The following is a 14,902-nucleotide window of genomic DNA, read 5'->3' on the forward strand; positions in this document are numbered from 1 at the left end:
ATCCTTGTTTCTTCAAAAGGGGTAGCCGCTTGGCGTTCGTGCTCCAGGCGAGGCCGCGAGGGGTTAGGAGTGGAGCGGACCGGACTTGGGGTAGGGGTCTCGCCGGCCAGGGTGGGAGTCAGGGGAGGACTCGCATTCTCACGCCATGAGCAAGCACTTCACCCGCCCGCGTCCCAGGTGCCGCGCGGGTAAAACGGGTAGCGGTTTGCAAGGGGCGCGCGCTGAACCCGGCTCTTGCTCCGGACCCCTAAAGGCCCCAGGAGGAGAGCTCTGGAGTAGAAGCTTTCAGGGGCTGTTTCGCCATGGCTGTCCTCTGCAGGACCGAGCCCGGCCCGGGCCAGTGCAGGTTCCATGAGCTCCTGCCCTAACTCCCTACGCATCCCTCGCCGGCCCATTCCAACAGTCCTTTACCCGGACTCCGACCCGGTCCCGCCCCAGGGCCGCAAACTTCGCGAGACCTTCGTCTGTCCTCCCGGCCCGGCCCCGCGGCCCCCGGCGTCCAGAGCGCGCACGCAGGGCACGCACGGCCGGCGGGGCCGGCGCTCCAGGCCGTCGGTCTCCCCGCCCGGATCGCGCAGTATCGCGAGCGTTGGGAGTAAACACCCCGCATGGAGATCCGAGGCGTGTTCGCCGCCGAGGCGCCGTTATCCGGGGCCGGGCGGACCCGAGCCTGAGGCCGCCGCAGGTACGTCAGGCGGCCCGCTCCCCGGAGCCGCCGCCTCTCCGGACCCGCGCGGCCGCCCGCGCTCTCCGGCGTGCCCGAGGCCCCGAGGGCGGGGGTCTGCGCTGGCGGGGGCGGCGGGCGGCGGCGGGGCCTCGTTGCGCTCTGGGAACCGCGGGCGCCGACTGGGCGGTGCGGGGGCGACGGTGTGGGGCGCGGGGAGGACGGGCGGCTTGACGCGCCAGTGCACTGCATGCCTGCCCGTGGGAGCCTCGCGGTCCCCTCCACTCGCCCCAGACCGGCCCGGCTCCCGGCTGGTGTCCCCGCCTGGCCCTCTCTGCGTGTTGACACGCTTCGGTAGCTTGCTCCATCTCACCGTTTTCTTTATCTGAAATACACTTTAACGGAGTCAAACCATATGCCTGGCCCTGGCCCTCCGCCTCCGAACAGACCGCAGTTCTCCGTCTGCTCCCAGAGGGAGCTGGTATCAGATCTTAAGGGACCTCGGTTCTCTGCCCCGTCTCGGTCTGTACGCATTGCTCCACTGATTTTTCAAAAATGCGGCGTAAGAAGCTCGTCGGCAAGTTGGGTCCGGGAGGCTCTGGTTGACTCTCAGAACCAGAATGCCTTTCAGACCTGTAGGATCTTAAAATCTTGCCTTGCCCTGTCCTGAATGTGCTGCGTGAGACGGTTATACACCGTCTTACATATGTTCATTAAGATGTTTACCCCTTGTTTGGGTTAGAGCCCCTGAGACTTTTGGCCTATTTGCCTATGCAGATTAAGTTAAATATTTACAGTTACTTTAGATTCTGAAGGACACTTCCAAGTGTCCTTTGAGAGTGGCTTAAGGTTTGAGTTGAACTGGAGAATTTCGTTTCCTGTGGCCCTTTAGTCTTGATTGTGCTGGTAAGTAGCGCTCTCGCTTCAAGGTCTCAGTTTGCCTGAGTATAAAAATGAGAGGTTTGGAGAACAGTGACTCTTCCCAACCTTTAACCTGCAGCACCCATTTTATTTATATATTTTTTAACGTGAGAGCTTTGTTAAGGTAAAGTTACATACCATAAAATTCAACTGCTTTAAGTGTACTTATTCAGTATTTGTTGGTAGTTGTTGTTTTAGTAAATTTGCAGAGTTCTGCAACCACCATAACCCAGTTTAAGATGACATCCCCAAAAGATGGCTGGTGCCCATCTGCAGTCGCTGCCTGTTTCTAACTCCAGCTCCAGGCAACCACTCATCTATTTTCTGTCTCCTTAGATTTGTCTTTTCTGAATATTTCGTGTATTCAGGTGAGATCGTATGTGGCCATTGTGTCTGGCTTCTTTTGTTTCGCATACTCTTTTCAAAGTTCATGTACATTGTACCCTGTATCAGTAAGTCATTCCTTTTTTTTAAATTGAAGCAGAGTTGATTTACGATGTTGTATTAGTTTCAGGTGCACAGCAGAGTGATTCATTTATACATATATATATTCTTTTTCAGATTCTTTTCCATTACAGGTTATTCCAAGATATTGAATATAGTTTCCTGTGCTATACAATGGGTCCTTGTTTATCTATTTTATATATAGTAATGTGTATCTGATAATCCTAAACTCCTAGTTTATGCTTAAACTCCTTCCCCCAATACTTCATTCCTTCTTATGACCCAGTAATATCCCAGTGTATGGATATAACACATTTTGTTTATCCATTCATGCAGGACACTTTTTTTGGGGTGGGGTGGGGCTGTGTGGCATGTGGGATCTTAGTTCCCCGACCAGGGATCTTACCCGAGCCCCATGCAGTGGAAGTGCAGAGTCTTAACCACTGGACGGCCAGGGCAGTCCCCTGGACACTTTTCTCAAATAAAAGGTTGCGTTTCCATGTATGATGCAGATGGCCAGAGCCCTTTTTGTTAGAGGTGGCAGCAGGGGTGGCGGGTGGGACTCTTGCCCATAAGCTGTCTCCGTTGTGCTCCCCAAGTGTCCCTTATATCCCTTATATTATAAGGCTTATACTTATCATTGATTATAAGGCTTATAATCAAGAGTTGGTTGCGTCTATAAATAAAGAAATTCTAGTTCAGTGCTTGCAGAGCCTTAGAAGCACCTAGGGTCCTATGGGATCAAGCAGGCTCTCTTCTGCAGAGTCAGGAGGTCTTAGCGTTCCCTTCCGATCCACGTGTTGTTTGCTCGCATGTTCTGTCGGTCTGGTGGCAGATAGTTCTGGCCCCGCCTGCTGCCCCTTTCATTTGTGTGGCAGCCACAGTAAGTGCCACAGATAATGAGGGGCCACAGGCCCGGGCAGACTACACATGGCTCCTAGCGTGGTGCTTTAAGTGGAGCTGGGGTGGGCGTGTATTTGCATCCGCCCCCTGCCACCAGGGGAGAGTTAAGGTACTGGTTATATTTTGGAACAACTTGGCAACTCCAGCCCTCGGTGACTTGAAATATTAAGAACGGGAGGCTGGACCTTGGTTTCTCACTGTTTGGCCTGAGTCAGGTTAGGGAGACTGATTTCCTCCTCCCTGTGGCCTAATCAGTTTTGACACGCTGAGAAATCTGTTAACTTGGTTTATTAATATTGAGAATGTCTTTTTGCTTAAGAAAATGAGTTTAAAGTAACATGAGGAAAGTACTAGCCTTATACGGGGCTGGCCAGTCCTGGATGGCTGAAGGGTCAAGAGAATGAGGAGACAGGAGCCACACCTGAGAAAGAATAGGCAGTAAAAACAGTGTAGACCACGGTCCTTAACTTTGACACTCTTGACTCTTGGGGCTCAATTACTTGTGTTTTTTTCCCCCTACAAAGCCTACTAATGTACAGAATGTGCCAGAATGAATGGTTCAGTCAGGCTTAAGAATACACCTTTGTTTTAAGATAGTGTGGTCTGGCATCTCTTAAATGTTTGCCTGCTAAACAATGTAATACAGTCAAGTATGCAGTTAGTTACAAAAGTGGTATTTTTACAGTCAAATTTTAAGTGAACTGAGTAGTGTCCTTCCGTAGCCTAAACAGTTCAATTTTCTCTGGATCTATTTCAGTAAAGGGTCATTAAAAAGCAAGGTACATCTTCATAATTAGACGACTGTCAGGTGATACAAGTCATTTTCTCTCATCTGAGTTGTGTTCTTTAATGATTTGCAAAGAAATCATTTTGGATGTACTTTAGCTATACCTAGCATCATAATCCTAGTGATTCTCTTTTATAATGCAAAGCAGAAGATTCTCAGAGCTGTAAGGAATGTTAGCTGTCACTTGCCCAAGTAATGCATCTCCTCTACCTTGTCTCCCTTTTATACACGTCTTATTAAATATTATTCCTGGCATTGTATTTTTTGAGCTGTTTATTTTACATTTAGTATTTAATGTCAAATATTTTTTGATTGTACCTTTATTGGAGGCATAATTATACTTATTTATGGAAAATCCATAATTTTGTAAATACCATCTTTTAGGGTGTACCTTTGTATGCAAAGATAACCAGGTCTTCTATGTTAAGAATTTATAGAAATTAAATCCAGTAAACACTTGGTGGATCCAGTAACAGTGCTAACCAGGCCCTATGATTAAGTGATATTACAGATGATAAACCTGTTGAGAATGTACTAGCTAAAAGCATATCCTTAAGCTAGAAGGTAGACACAGAGATTTTTGAAAACAATTCCTAGGAAATAGATCCCTTTTAAGCTCTGCTATATGTACAAATAAAATTACATTTTTAACATATTTTGACTTTGTGCCACTGTCTTACCAGAAAATTTGTTTTTCTATAAAATTTATTTTAAAAGATTTATTAAAGTATTTAAATAATATGTTTTATCTAATTTAAAAGTGTAACGTGCTCTTTGTGAAAAGGTATGAATAGAATTAAGAAAATAACTACCTGTAATCATAATATCGAAAGGTAATAGAATCATTGGTACCATTTTGGTGGATATTTTTTCATGTTCTTTTTCCCTTGTGCATATAGATACATACTTAAAAATCAAGATTTGGATCACACTGTACATGAACTGTTTTACTTAATATTTCATTAACATTTCCCCCATATTCTTTGGGAAATCTATTAGCTTCCTATGGCTGCTGTATCAAATTTCTATAAACTTGGTGGCTTAAAACAACACAAATTTATTCTCTTGCAGTTCTGGAGGTTGGTAGTCTGAAGTCAGTCTCACGGGGCTGAAGTTGAGGAGTCAGCTTCATTCTTTCTGGAAGTTCCAGGGGAGAATGTGTTTCCTTCCCTTTTCCAGCATCCAGAGGCACCTGCATTCTTTAGCTCCTGACCTCCTCCTATATCACTTCAGCCTCATGTTTCCATCATCAGTTCCCTGCCTCCCTCTTGTAAAGACTCCTGTAATTACATTGGACCCACCTGGATCATCCAGGACACTAGACATCCTTAGTTTAGTTACACCTGCAAAGTCCCTTTGGCCATATAAAGTAACATTTATAGGTTCTGGGGATGAGAATGTGGACATCTTTTGGGGACCATTATTCAGCCTTCCAAAGGACCATAGTTTGAAATTGCTGCATTGCATTCCATAGTATGGGTGAACTAATTATTTAGCTAGTCCCCTATTGCATTTAGGTGGTCTGTAATTTTTCCCAGTTAAAATCCTTGGACATAAATTATTGTATGCTTTCAGGTTTATACGTCTATGGATTTTGGGAAAGCAGGGTAACCTGCCTCTTAAGAGTGTGGCCTCTGGAGCCAGATCACCCAAGTTCCCAGCCCAGCTTCCCCACTTACTGGCGGGGTGACTCCAGGCAAGGTGCTGAGCCACCGGGGGCCTCAGTTTTCTCATCTGAAAATGGGATGGGTAGGAACAGGTTGTCGTGGGATTAAGTGAGTTAACATATGCACACTACTAGGATAACGCCTGCCACATGATAGATGTTCAGTAAGTGTTAGTTGTTGTTATTACTGAAGTTATTAGACTAAAAGTTTTTTACGTCCATATATTGGCAAATTACTCTAAAAGGCCATAAGAGTTTGTTACATTCACTAGCAACCTATGAGAGTACTCATTTTATTGGGTTGAATTCTTAAACATGATTTTATTTTATACTCAATTTTTGTCTCAATTTTTGTCAAAATGTTACTTGATTTTTATAATGTAGATTATAGAGGCACTGGGGTTAATTTTAGCAGCTGTTTACTATCTCAATTCCTTAATTCCTTAGAATGAGAAATACTTTTAATTTCTCTTTGACTGGCTCAGTCCGTCGCTTGGTGTGTTCAGATATCATTCTGTGTGACAGTGATGGGTGTAAACCTATTTGACAAAGTCCATGGTCTGGTTGTGCACACACGGGTCTGTGCACACTGAGTCTCACAGAAGAGGCTTAAAGTTGCCCCCACCCCTCCACCACATTTTCTTTTTAAAAATTATTTTATTAATTTATTTATTTTTGGCTGCGTTGGGTCTTCGTTGCTGCACGCGGGTTTTCTCTAGTTGCGGCGAGCGGGGGCTACTCTTCGTTGTGGTGCGCAGGCTTCTCACTGCGGTGGCTTCTCTTGTTGCGGAGCACGGGCTCTAGGCGCACGGGATTCAGTAGTTGTGTCACGTGGGCTCAGTAGTTGTGGCTCGCGGGCTCTAGAGTGCAGGCTTAGTAGTTGTGGTGCATGGGGTTAGTTGCTCCACAGCATGTGGGATCTTCCTGGACCAGGGCTCGAACCCGTGTCCCCTGCATTGGCAGGCGGATTGTTAACCACTGCGCCACCAGGGAGGTCCTCCACCACATTTTCAAATTCATACTCCCACCCTCCTGAGGGCAGCCCTAGCAACTGAGACTAAATGTAGGACCTTTTTTGTGTGTGTGTGCATATTTTGGAAACCATTCAACCTGCCAGAAAGGGTCCAAGAACAATACAAGCCCTTTTTTCCCTCTGAACAATTTGAAAGTAAGTTGCAGACCTGATGTCCATTATCCCTGGATACTTTAGTGGGCATTTCCTGCAAGCAAGGACCTTTTTATGCAGTCACAGCACAGCCTTCAAAATCCAGAAGTTAGTGTTGATACGCCACTGCCAGCTAATCACAGGTTGGCCCCATTCAGGTTTTGCCAGTTGTTCATTTCCAGTAATGTACTTACAGTAAAGGGATCCAGTTCAGAGTCTTGAGTTGCAGTTAGTGGTCATGTCTCTTGAGTCGCCTTCAATCTCAGCCATTCCTTGACTTTCATTACCTCAGTACTTACGGAAATTCTATGCGAGTTGTTTTGAAAAATGTCCCTCGATTTGGGTCCTGACGTTTCCTTAGGATCTGATTCAGGTTGTGCGTCTTTGGCAGGAGCCCCTCAGGTAATGCCAGGCTCTTCCAGTGCGTCTGCCTGGCGGACCTGGGTCCACTTGTCCCATCGCTGGTTAACTTGATGAGGCGTCTCCATTGTAGGGTTGCCCTATTTCCTTTCGTAAATCAGGATTTTGCTGGGAGGCATTCTGAGACCATGTAAATAGCTTCTTCCTCTTCACAGTTTAAGTTTATTTTACGTATATATGCTACAGTGGACTCATGTTTTCCTGTTGTATTCAGTGGGTCAGGATCTGTTACTTTCATTATTTACTTTGATGCTCAGATGGTCCCATGCTGGCCTCTGTGTCCCTTTGACACGTCCCCACCATTCTTTGAGCTTTTCCTTACTTTCTGGCACAAGAAGATGTTCCAGACTCATCTCTGTTTACCCTGCCCAGCCTGGAACTAGCTCTCTCTCCAAGGAGTCTGGTTTCTTTTAGTGGAGAATAGTTATTTAGAAAATCAGTTCTGGGTTCCCTCCTGTTGGGATATCACTGCCCCTGTGTCCTTTCAGCAGACGCTCGGAAATACATGTATGTGTGTTTGTGTGAATGTATTTTTCTACCTCTGTCTGTATATTGAAAACCTTGAGTTCACACCAGTACTTCCAGTTTTATTCTGATCCTGCATGGTTCATTCCGGTTTTTCCCCTTTCGTATTTGAGACTTCCTTCTCTGTCAGTGAGAAATCTGCCTCCCATTATCCACAGAATATTTATTTGATCAAATCAGTGTCCCCTCGTCACTGCCGGCGCCTCACGCAGGCTCTGACGCCCCTCGCCAGGGGCCTCTCCCCTCAGCCTCCGGCCCTCCGCGCCAGGCCGCTGCAGCTCTCCCACCAATGCCTCCTTCCTGTCCTCGGCCGATGATTTTTATAAAAAGCGTTTTCTTTTCCTGTTGTGTCTGTGCTCACCTTACGCTTGTCGCTGCCTATGTGTTTGCCACTAGATGGTGAGCCCGTCCTGGGGACACACTCTGCAGGTCTGGACTGTGGAGTGGGAGCAGGACGGAGCCGTTGTGCGCGCGGTCGAGCGGTGCATTCGGAGCCCTGTGGAGGAGTCGGGGGAGCCGTGTCTTTAAAACAAACAGGCCAAGGGCGCAGAGGTCGGTGCACAGCGGCCGGTCTTCCCTCCCCAGCGCCCACGCCGTCGCTCACCGGCCTCTAGATCCCCCGCGGCAGTTTTCTTTTCCTCGGCGCAAATTGATGTTTCGAAGCTCTCTCTTTCTGGGGTTGGGAAACGTAGAAACCTCCATATCTGTTGTCACTCTTGAAAAAGAGTGTCTTCCTAGAGTCCAGATTTTAGTTCACCTTTAAAGAACGGAAGCAGGTCAGCCAGGTCCAGGTAGGGAGTGTCTCCTCGTTCCTGTCCTTCCCAGCCTTCTCCTTCCTCCCCGTCCCTGGGAATTTTCCTCGTGAAGGTGTCTGCTTTCCAGCCCCTGGGGTTTGGAGACTCTTCTCGTGTGGCCCTTTGGTGAGAGGTTCAGTGACCTTTCAGTTACTAAACCAGTGACCGCCGTTCATTATGGAAAATTTCCCCCTAATTTGGGGGTTTTGACCTCCCTCTTCCCCTCTGCCCTGAGCCATGCGCCCCCAGCTCTCATGCTCACCGAGAGGACTCAGGTCCTGCCCGTGCTTCCTGAGCCGGCTTTTCCTGCGGCCGCCGCCATCCCGTTGGGCGCAGACGCCCTGGGTGTTGGGCCGGAGGCCTTGGTGCTGTCCCTGCCTGCTCACGTGCACGCCCCGCGTCTGGTCGTCCGCAGAGTCTGTCCGCTCTGCCTTCGCCTCCCCTGCCCCTCGCTGGCCCAAGCCACCCTCTTCACAGGGGTCCCCCGCTTCCACACGGAGGCTGGGGCGAGCCGGCCGGTGAGGCTCCTTTGCTCTGCTCACGCTTTCCCTGCCCGGTCAGCACTAGGGCGCGGGCCTCTCATCTCCCCTCCGAGGTCCCCTTCCCTCGCCCCTGGCCTCTGCTCTTCCTGGCACACACCAGGCGTGTCCTTGCTCGGGCTCCTGCCCTTGTCTCCCCAGCGCCCGCGGCACCCTTCCCCAGGGGGCTTGGCGAGCGCCCCGCTTCCATCGGGTCTTCACTCAGAAGTCCCCTTCCAGAAGCTTCTGCAGCACTCTGTCTCAGCTTCACCCCTCCCCCTGACTTGTCGCGTCCCCCTTCTTTCTTTTTTCTGCTTTCAAAATACAGGATTTATCACCAGCTAAATGCCACGTCTTCCCATCGTGCGTGTTACCTGTCTCCCCCCGAAAGGGCCGCTCCACGAGGCAGAGATTTCGGTTGTCTTGTGCTCACTGCTCTGCGGGGCCGGCCGGAGCAGTGCCTGGCTCTGGGGCTCCCGGGGAAATGGGTCGGACGAGGGAACCGAGCTGCTCACATCCCCCCGCCCCCCCGCCGCGGGGTTCTAGTTCTGCACGGCGCCCCGCTGGCTCGGAGCGGCTGTGTTTCCGCTTGTCGCTGGCCCTGCTGCTCAGCCCCGTGCCTGCCTCAGCGCCTGCCCTGTCACCCTCTCCAGCCTGGCACCGATGACTGGCTGCTCCTACGCGCACCCTGCGTTTCCTCGCCGGGATGTAGCTCTGCTCAGGATGCCCCGCTTCTCCTTCCGTACTTCCACGCTTCCAGCCCTGCCGGGGTAGAGTCGCCAGAGCCAGCCGCCAGCCGCCTCTCCAGAGGCTCCTCCTTCCGTCCCACGTCCCCGCGTGGGCCCTGTGCCTCTCCTTTGCTGTCGTCCTTTCCTGCGCTTGGCCTGGCCGTTGGCGTTTGTGCTTGGCCTCCTTGCAGGCTCCCACCTGGAGGGCTGCGTCCCTCACCTACTAACAACACGTGTTTCCTCTGTAACCCCTGGCAATGTCTGAAACTTGGTTAGCACTTCATAAATTTGTACGATGTAGTGAGTAAATTAAGGTAAACTGTCTTACGATCGTGCAGTGTCCTGTTTTCCAAAGACCTAAAAAGTTTCCTGTTTCTATTTGGAAGAGAACGGATTACTTCAGGCATTTTAAAATTTCAGAATCCCTCACCTTTTCTTCCGTTTCTCTTTCTTTTGAAGTCAGGCTCCTGCCTCAGCTGTAAGAGAACATCAGCCATCTCTACCCCCACAGGCTGATTGTAAGTTCACTGTCTTTACCTGTGTGTGAATTATTCTGGAACAGGTTTAATTGAAGTTGATCTAACCCAACTTGTTAGGTCTAACATTTGCTCACTAATATTTGCGTTATATCCAGTCCAAATGTGTCATAGATTCTTTTTTTTTAAGCTATCTATTTTACATTTGGTAGTGTAAAAATGTGTCATACATTCTGTAGCATTCTGTTTTTATTTTATTTATTTTAATTGCCTTAATTGAGACCCATTTAAATCTTTTCAGTGTAAGTTCATTTCCTATTAACATAAGAGCTCTTATCACCAGTGATTAGCTTTCTCTACTTTGACCCGTAATACTGTAATTAAGTCAGCTATATACTTCAGATGGTTGTATTCTCTGATACTGCTGCAGGTATCAAGTATGAACAAAAGCTTGGACCTCACTCCCAAACGGCTTGCTATAAACTAGGTTGGAGTGACTGTTGGTGTCCCCTGTTGCTTTTCTCCCATCTTTCTGTTCTGGTCTTTGTGTTGAATTTCTTTGTTTATATGACTGGCATTCTCATTGTTCTTCATGTTGCTATGGAAATAACTTTTAATATTTCATTTCTATCTGATTAACTCTCTTCCACCAACCTTGGTCTCCAGTTGCAGAGACAGGCCTGCTTTTCAGGTTCGTTTGTGATTATAACAATGAATGTCCTAATTATTGAACTTCAAAGATTGTTTAGATACTCTTAACCCCTTACTTTTCTTTTCCTTTAATAAATTTATTTATTTATTTATTTTTGGCTGCGTTGGGTCTTTGTTGCTGCGCGCGGGCTTTCTCTAGTTGCAGCGAGCGGGGGCTACTCTTCGTTGCGGTGCGTGGGCTTCTCATTGCGGTGGCTTCTCTTGTTGCGGAGCACGGGCTCTAGGTGCGCAGGCTTCAGTAGTTGTGGCATGAGGGCTCAGTAGTTGTGGCGCATGGGGTTAGTTGCCTCGCGGCATGTGGGACCTTCCCGGACCAGGGCTCGAACCCATGGCCCCTGCATTGGCAGGTGGATTCTTAACCACTGCGCCACCAGGGAAGCCCAAACCCTTACTTTTTTTTATCAGTGCTTTCCTACTTATAGAAGCACACATGAATAGTTCCAGAAACCACAGGCTCCTTGTTGCTCTCAGGTACCAGTTTCTGCCGGAAGAACAGGTTTAACACCCTGACATCCCTCTCTTGAAAGGCAGCTAACTCCTTGTCCTACGTGTTTTCTTTTTAGAAACAAGTAGCAACGGAAGGCCTGTCTGTCTCACTGGTCTGTCTTCCCCCTGCTGGATTACTTATGTTTCTGGTGTGAGCTGTGCAATGGAGTTTTCTGGGCGTGCTGCAGCCTGTGTTGTTGTTTTATCACTGCTCTGTTCTTCATTGTGAAGGATTATGAGTTTCCTTACCATTCAGATACTTTGAAAGGTATTCGTGCTCACGTGCAGTTTAACACTCAGCGGTTTTCTTTGGCAACAGCTTTTACCTCACGAACTGTCCTCTCGTGTCACTCTCAGTAAAGAGGTAATTTGACTTTATAACATATTCAGCAGGTTGAAAATCTTTAAGTTGAGGCTTCAGGTAAAAATACACTTAGTGACAATAAAAACTCTTCTGTGCTCTCTTCATAGAATTGGCAGAAAATATTTCAAAATCTGAAGAGGCATAGTTTGAATAATTTTAGACCATTTATGTCGTCTCTTAAAGAAGGTGGTAAGTACGTGACTTGCATGGAAATTAGTTTGCTCTTAGGTGTTAATTTTACAGCAGAAAGTAAGGGTGTATACCAAGCTTTTGCCTGAAAAATTGGTGAAATTTATGGGGAATTAAAGTGCTGACTGGGGAAATGCCCTGGAGATGAAGAGCTGCAAATGATAGGAAAATACGGCGTCTGAAATAGAGGCATAGTAAGGACCATAGGCGAAGGGTCATGGTTCCTCCTGCTCCGTGGTGCCGGGGTGCTCAGGGCCAGTGTGCTTAATACTCCTGGGGTTACTTGTCATCCTTATTTTTCTCATTTATTTTATCCTATTTTATTTTATTTATTTATTTATTTATTTTTTTTGCGGTACGCGGGCCTCTCACTGTTGTAGCCTCTCCCATTGCGGAGCACAGGCTCCGGACGCGCAGGCTCAGCGGCCATGGCTCACGGGCCCAGCCTCTCCGCGGCATGTGGGATCTTCCCAGACCGGGGCACGAACCCGCGTCCCCTGCATCGGCAGGCGGACTCTCAACCACTGCGCCACCAGGGAAGCCCATATCCTATTTTATTTTTGAAGCTGTCTTAAAACTTTTTTTTCCCCCTGAAAGAAGTGAGGAGTAACTAAATAAAAGTGAAATAATAAGATGTTCCATGGTTGTGTCATACATTTATTTTGTCTTGTAGCTGGTGTGTCTTTTTGACCCTCTTATCTAAATTGCAGCGATCAGTAACCCTCCCCGGCTCTGTCGGTGCACTGCTGATGTGTCTGTGCGCTTGCTTTGTTTTGTAGACGGGCTCACGGACTGATCCCTCATCCCCGTTGGACTTTGGTTCTGTGGTGCAGATGGAGCGTAGGACTCGGGTGTCTGGGCCGGAGTGAGCGAAGCCCGAGGCCCAAGATGGAGAAGAAACGACGAAAGAAATGAAAGCCTCTTTTCAGGCCAAACCACAAAAGGCCATGAAATTTAACTTTTATTTACCTTGGACTAGACTGTAAAATGGCTGATCAGTAATGTTTCAGCTTTTAGCCGAAACAAAAATTAACTTATAATCAAGGAAGAAAAAAGTGCGATTTGAATTTATGCGATTTTATGACCATATTCACTCATGACCATGAAGCTTGTCCACATCTGGCTGCTTCTGCTGGTGGTTTTGCTCTGTGGGAAGAAACATCTGGGTGACAGACTGGAAAAGAAATCTTTTGAAAAGGCCCCATGCCCTGGCTGTTCCCACCTGACCTTGAAGGTGGAGTTCTCCTCAACAGTTGTGGAATATGGTAATGATATTATTTTAAATGTTAGGGACTTCCCCCCACCCCCGATGTGGTTTTTTTTTTCCAGATTTATTGTAAACATTAGCTTTTGCCAAAAGCAATAAATTTCGAATGGGCTGAGTGCGTAGTGTTTGGATATTAATTCTGCTGAAGTTTGTTTTTCCAGTATAATTAGCTTATATTAAGGAGGGAAATTGACATTCTGAATTATTTCCCTAAAACTGGATTCCATGGAACAGATGTCATTGTAGCTGGTGAGGGTGGGGACTTTGGAGGGGCTGAAAGTTTATGTGACCAGTTGTGGATTACTAAGCAATTAGTCTTATATAATCTGCTCTGCATTTTGTTACTGTCTTCAGTGAAATAAAACTGAGCCTTCGCTTCTCTGAATTCCTTCTTCCTGTTTGAAAACCTTGCATGCCTTTCTCTGCCATACACTCAAATTTCTGTTAATGTTTGGCTTTTGAAAAATAGCTCAGGTATCTGATTCTAAGTGATGTGTCCTGTGATCAGTGGGGTTCATCCACATCGTTTTAACTCAAAGCTCTGGAAACTGCCATCCAGGGTGTTTAAACTAGTCTGTTTGTTTACTCCTCTTTCTACTAGGTTTTATGATATGTAAGCTTTCTTTTACCAGGGAAGTTTTAGATTAAGTATAATCTTATGTCATAATATAGGTATGTAAATTCTCACTTTTATTTTGTGGTCATTGATTGCAGAGTATATCGTGGCTTTCAATGGGTACTTTACAGCCAAAGCTAGAAATTCATTTATTTCAAGCGCCCTGAAGAGCAGTGCAATCGACAACTGGAGAATTATACCTCGAAACAATCCATCCAGTGACTACCCTAGTGATTTTGAGGTGATTCAGATAAAAGAAAAACAGAAAGCGGGGCTGCTAACACTTGAAGATCATCCAAACATCAAACGGGTAACACCCCAACGGAAAGTCTTTCGTTCCCTCAAGTATACGGAGTGTGAGTACTGTGACCTTGGGCTGGTCTGTATCCATCTCTGCTGCGCTGGGAATAGAGGGAGGATATGCGCTTTCACACGTGGCAGAATTTGAAAAGCAGCACAGAGAACATTCCTGTCCCTCCATCTAGTTTCGTCAGTCGTGAACATTTTCCTGGCAGGAATTTAAAAAACCAAAAAGAGACTTCGTGCTTCTGATAGAAACAAATAATGAAAGTTTGCAGTAGAGGGTGATGGTTATCTCTGTCATGTGGGAAGTGATTTTCACCAGGTTCCTCTCAAAGCGTGCAGGCTTTGAGGCCCTGACGCCCCTTCACACTCTGAAACGAAGACGGTGTCTTTGAGCCTCCTTTTTATTTGCATGTTGCTTCTTTCAGCGCATGTTTTTATTTTTGAAGGCATCTCGCAAAAACCATCTTCCTTGGGTTTCATTTTGCTTTTCTCAGACCCTCCCGACCGCGCACCGTCGCGCCTCCGCTGGGCTTGTTTAAGCTGGGAGCTGGCAGGTGCAGGGATGGAAGGAGTTTGCTGAGTCCCTTTCAGCTCCAGGGCTTACTCTCCTTGTCCTTACAACTCGCGCCTGTTGGGATAAGTTTATCCTCAGATGACAAGTTGCATATTATTGCATAATATTTTCCAAAGCAAATGTATTACCAAAGGAAAGGTTTTTTTTTCCCCATTTGACATAAACTGGGGCAACAAATTGCTAGTTCCATTACCGTTTATTGTCATTTATTTCATTAGGTGGAAAAAGAAGATTTTGCTTTTCTTTTTTTGTCTGTCATATACTAGGCCTGAGAGCCTCTGAGGTTTCAAAAACACCCAGGGGACAAGCCTGACTAATTTGCATCCTGTGACAGCCAGTTCGAGCGTCAGCTGTGGAATTCAGGTGTCTGACTTCGCA

The 14,902-nt window shown here is 47.2% G+C and overlaps 1 protein-coding gene across 1 annotated transcript in view; it reads left to right on the forward strand.

Moving 5' to 3' along the window:
- Nucleotides 1–538: 538 nt before the first annotated feature.
- Nucleotides 539–14,902, forward strand: part of MBTPS1 (membrane bound transcription factor peptidase, site 1) — a 50,646-nt gene continuing 36,282 nt past the window's right edge. The window contains exons 1-3 of the mRNA XM_081216134.1: nt 539–685; nt 12,541–13,026; nt 13,743–14,000. Coding sequence (XP_081072260.1) covers nt 12,858–13,026; nt 13,743–14,000 — 427 coding nt within the window. The 5' untranslated portion in view covers nt 539–685; nt 12,541–12,857. The remainder of the gene's footprint in view (nt 686–12,540; nt 13,027–13,742; nt 14,001–14,902) is intronic.

Source organism: Mesoplodon bidens (assembly GCF_964165515.1).
Source record: "Mesoplodon bidens genome assembly, chromosome: 18".
Taxonomy (NCBI): Eukaryota; Metazoa; Chordata; class Mammalia; order Artiodactyla; family Ziphiidae; genus Mesoplodon; species Mesoplodon bidens.